The sequence below is a fragment of the Bactrocera tryoni genome, chromosome 3 (assembly GCF_016617805.1).
Source record: "Bactrocera tryoni isolate S06 chromosome 3, CSIRO_BtryS06_freeze2, whole genome shotgun sequence".
Taxonomy (NCBI): Eukaryota; Metazoa; Arthropoda; class Insecta; order Diptera; family Tephritidae; genus Bactrocera; species Bactrocera tryoni.
Window position 1 is genome coordinate 39,751,532 of NC_052501.1, and position 5,231 is coordinate 39,756,762.

At 38.3% G+C, this 5,231-nt stretch overlaps 1 protein-coding gene across 1 annotated transcript; it reads left to right on the forward strand.

Annotated features, from left to right (window-relative positions):
• The first annotated feature begins 402 nt into the window (after window positions 1–402).
• Window positions 403–1,623, forward strand: LOC120771939 (larval cuticle protein LCP-17-like). The gene is made up of 2 exons (XM_040100236.1): window positions 403–474; window positions 569–1,623. The coding sequence occupies exons 1-2, from the start codon at window positions 463–465 to the stop codon at window positions 1,367–1,369; spliced, it is 813 nt and encodes a 270-aa protein (XP_039956170.1). The 5' UTR covers window positions 403–462; the 3' UTR covers window positions 1,370–1,623.
• Window positions 1,624–5,231: the final 3,608 nt, after the last annotated feature.

Genomic DNA, 5,231 nt, shown 5'->3' on the forward strand with positions numbered 1-5,231 from the left:
TTTTTATATCTCAACTTATCTCTCTCAACGGCGCTCTGCCGTGCGGTGGAGAGTATGTGCGTTTGCGCGCCGGGCGTAAGAGCTACCCTCGTAAATAACACTTCGATTTCGCGCATACTAAATAGGACGCTGCTTAAGTTTATAATGATTTAACAAAAACAACAATAACAACAAATGTATATATTAATGAGCGGTTATTCTTATTGTTATTTTCAACATTTTTGCTTAGTGTGTGAGTCAGTATGAGTTAAGCAAATGACACGAAATAAAAAACAAAAGAAACAGACATAAAAATATCTCTTTTTTCGCGGCAAAAAAAAATCAAGTGTAAGCGATGCTAAATTGGATGATTCTTAACTTTTCTTTAGTATAAAAGTGACAAAAGTTTGAAGAATCGCATAAGTGTGAAGCTGACCTTTGGCGAGTGTGAACGAGTGCTGAGTGATTTGCGAAGAACAAAAAATGTACAAATTTGTAAGTTTCGCTAAAACGGCGTACTTGAAGCAAAACATAGATTTTGATTTACAAAAATATTATATAGTATTAACACAAATCCTCTGTATTGCAGATATGCGTGTTGGCCTTTGCCGGTGCCGCTTATGCGGCTAGCATCGGTGCTGGCGTGGAATCGACCACTGAAAAGCGTGAAATCATTCCGCTACTGCGCTATGAGACCGACAGAAGGCCCGATGGCTCCTTCAGCTTCTCCTACGAGGGCGGTGATCAGAGTGCACGCGACGAGGCTGGCGTAGTGGAGAATGTCGGTACTGAGGAGGAAACGCTCGAAGTCCATGGCTCCTACCGTTATATTGATGCCGATGGCCAAGAGATCGAAGTACACTACACCGCCGGCAAGAACGGTTTTGTGCCAATTGGCACCAATATTCCCGCTGAAATCTCAGAAGCCGCTAAAGCAGCCGCTGATCAGCCCAATGAACCTGTGGAAACGGAGAAAGTGAAGCGTTCGGCACATTCGAACAAGGAAGGCAAGGAGGAGGAGGGCGAAGAGAAGGAGAAAGAAAGCAAAGGTGGTAAGCAAGACAATGAGAAGGAGGGCAAAGAAGAGAAAGAAGGACAGAAGGAAAAAGAAGGCAAGGAAGAACAGGAAGTGAAAGGAAAGAAAGAGGAACAAGAAAAACCTGAACAAACCGCAAAAGTGGAAAAGGAAGAAAAACCTGAGAAAGAAGAGAAGGAGGGTAAGGCCGAAGAAGATAAAAAAGGCGAAGCGAAAAAAGTAGAGCAATCGGAAAAGCCTGAGAAGTCCGAGAAGTCGGAAAAATCCGAAAAGTCGGAAAAGCCTGAGAAGTCTGAGAAACCTGAAAAGTCGGAAAAATCCGAGAAGTCCAAAAAATCTGAAAAAGAAGAATAGTAGGTCATCTTGAAAATACAGTGAAACCCTCTACATCTGAAAACTGGCAAAGGACTTCATGTTCATGATACAGACTTACCCAAGAAAAAGAACGAACAAATTAAAAAGTTGAGTTGTAAGGTTGAAGATTTTATCTACGTTCCGACACTGCGACATGTATAGTATTTGTAAAAATTTAGTTTTTGTAAGCGCGTCTGACACATTTCAAAACTGGTTGTTATAATTACATAAGTATCTAGTTTTAAAGTGAAATTTATTTTTATAAACACAAAAAATAAAAAAAAAAACAATAAAAAATACGAAATTAAATTGTTTATCATTTGTGTGGCAGATTACAACCAGTTGTAATAATTTACAACTGTCAAAAAAGATATTAAAAACTCATTTATTAGCGGTCACAACGCGCAGTGGCAAAGAACGCTCTTATTTAATTAAAACAATTATTTTTATATTTCTGCGCAAAAAAAGTTGTTTTGCTGCATTTTTGTGCGCGAACAAACAGTCGCACGAAATGATAACGGAATGAATTATTGAATGCGAAATTTCATAATTATTCTCACAAAACGTATTAATAATGATAGCTCGAAAATTAAAAAAGAAAGGCACTTGAAGCAGTGGCTTAGACAAATAGCTTCACACACACACATAGACCTTTCGTCCACAAACCGCCAATTAAATTCATTAAGATGCGCAGCCGTGCACCAAATTAACAAATTATACTGTGTGCAAGTAAGCACACACACACATATGTATATACGAATATACACATATACACATTACGCTAATATTTATGCATATATCCGCTTGTACCGCGCTGGGATGTGGCTGATTTCAGCCCACTCGCCCACTTTGTATGCATTAAATGATCGGTTGAAGCGCTTGCTGCGCCGCTGACTTGGGATGGGAACCAAATATTCGAGAATCATCGTTACGAAATCATCGAATTCGTTGTTGTTTACTCATTACCTGTTTTACATTTGTTTGCTATTTATAATTTTCGGTTTATGCTTATTGCAATGAAGATCAGCTTGAAATATGCAAAGCCAGCAGCGCCGAGAATGCTGTGAGAATACGAAAAAGACCATTAAAGAACATTGCAAGCTGATATACATAAGATACATATTAGCAAATGATTTGTTGATTTCAGTTTTTGCATTTCAGCTGTGAGTACTCCTAATTAATGGTGGGAGAGCGGTTACTGCAAATGCGTTGCAAAGATCCATTGATTATAGTAATAAAACCCTAATTGAATGAGAAAATGTTCCAGCATTTTTTATTTATCTATTCCATTGACTCGATGGCTGACATTTAGTTATTTACATATTATGCAGTGTCAAAAATTAATGTTCATATGTTAGATGTACCGGATCTTGTACTTTCTTTATGAAATGATAGTGCCAAGGTATAAATGGAGTGTAAAGAATTTTAGATTAGCTTCATTCAAATTGGGTGAATCTAAATTTTATTCATTCGTAACATGCTGCTACAGAGTATAATAGAGAATAAAACCAATCGGTACAGAGTTATTCTGTAGAGCTTAAACCTGCGTGACTATTGAAAAAAAAATATTTTAAACTCGGCCACCGCTACGTCATTTCCGGTTACCCCTCGGAAGAGATATGCGCTCGCGTTGGCAGGATAGCTCCTTACAGGATCATTTAGAGTGAGAAATACGTGTTTTAAACTTAAAAAAACTTAAATTTAAAACTTGGGCAAAGGAAAAAAAATGGATTTTTGGCAGATATTTTTATAAAAAAAAGGAAAAGGTTAGTGAAAATTTTGCGAAATTTTTGTTTCATATGGTTGTAATCGAAAAAAAAATGTTCATCCAAGTCCTTAAGAATTGAATCTCAAAGACCTGAAGATCGGTTGAGTTGTTCTCGAGAAATCTCGCCTACCGTCTTCAAAAACACAGTTTCGAGAAAAACGCCGTTAAAGACGGTGGATGTAGCCTAGCTAGCCTCGAGCACACAAGTTCTCAAGGCTGTATCTCCGAAACTATTATTCGGAACAACCTAAAATTAAGGACAATATTCTAAAGCTGTTGTAAAATTTAGTAAGACAATAAAAAAACGATTTTTTAAACCCGTAAAACCATGTAATGCCTTAAAACGTTGGGTTGGCGAACTAAACCTGATAAACCTGCAAAAGCTGCTTAAACAGACAGTTTTTGAGGAGAAGGTGGACTTAGCAATATTGTGCGAATAGTACAAAAATTTAAACAACGCAACATGCGTCTCTGATCCTACCAGAAAAGCTGCCATATGGACGTACGGAGGAAAAGATTTCCAGGAAAAGTCGCTATTAGGAAAGGCCGACTTCACACGAACCAGGATCTGTGATATCAACTTTGACAGATTACATATACCACAGATTCAATTTTTAGAGGATACTGTATGCTCTTGTAGAAGATAACAGGACGCTAAGGCTTGCAGAAAACCTGCATACGGACGGAATAGTGTAGTCGACAGCCTGAGAACTGATTGAAATAATGCCAGGCGATTCTGCCAGAGAAGGCGGAGATCGCCAAAATACGCTAACCTGAACTAAGGTTTTAGAAGGAAACGAAGGGACCTGAAGAAAGCAATAAAAAGAAGCAAACTCTTTTGTTTCAAAGAGCGCTACGAAAACGCCGATGAGAATTCGTATGGCAATGCCTACAAAAAATGGCAATGTCTACTTACAAATGCAAAATTGTTGAAATACAATAAAAATAATATACAATAGACACGCGGCTCAACTATAATGCATTGAAAAAGCATGTAAAAAAAACTACTCGAACAGTGGCCCAAGCCAGGGCAAGCGAGTACTCTTAACTAAAGTCAGCCAGTCGGTGATAATGAACGCGGCACCCATATGGGGACTAGCAATGAGAGTAAGACTTACGTACGTCATTAAAGCAAGATCTCAAGCGTGGCTAAATACAATAAAGGTTTTTTGTGGATTCCGCATGGTGTCGTATGAGGCATCATGCCGCCGGATATAATTCCATTACAGCTCAAAAGAGTTTATGAAAAATCTAGAGACAATGGAAGACGTCTTGGAACAGTAGAGCGAAACGAAGAAAAGCAGAAAAGTATAAATGAGTGACAGAGGCGCTCAGACATCGCAGAAAAAGAAAGGTGGACGTACAAACTAATCGGAAAGTTGAATCAAGGGAGGAGAGAAAGTGCGAGGCAATTCCAGACCGGATAATATCTCTATAAATACGGTCATGATAACAGAAAAGAATGTTCATTCTGTGGTAATGGCAGCGAATATATTTTCTTTTACTGTCCGAAATTTGAAGTACAGAGATGCGACATAGAGAATATTATCAATGAACGTGTGACTCCAGAGAATATTGTGTACCACATAATACAATGTAAACTCGTGTGGATTAAAGTGAAGATTTGGTCCGTAATTGTTCTCCAGCGAGGTAGTTAAAACAGAAGAATGCGAAGTAATGTTTAACGGCGGTCCCATAGTATCAGTGAACTGCAGTTGGATTTAGGGTTTATTACATATGTAGGTTTACTATTACGCAAGTTCTGCCTGGTATGATAATCCAAACTGGGCGTGGTCCCGAATAAGGCGAATCCTTAGCGTGCAGAATGAATTGTGCGTGCCGTCTAAGACTGACGGTATTTATGAAATATTTCCCCTTCAAAACAGAACAAAAAAAACCTTGATGAAGTGGGTTTCGCAACCGAAAGGAATCGGACCATTGCTACGCCCATAAAATGTTGTTAAACGAACACGTATTGAAAGCTGTAATTAAGCCAAAATTAAAATGCAAAATTTTTTGTTATAGGATCGCAATAGTGAGAGGCATTTGTGATCTAAAAACTTTCAAACCACTGTATCCGTATCGACCAAACTT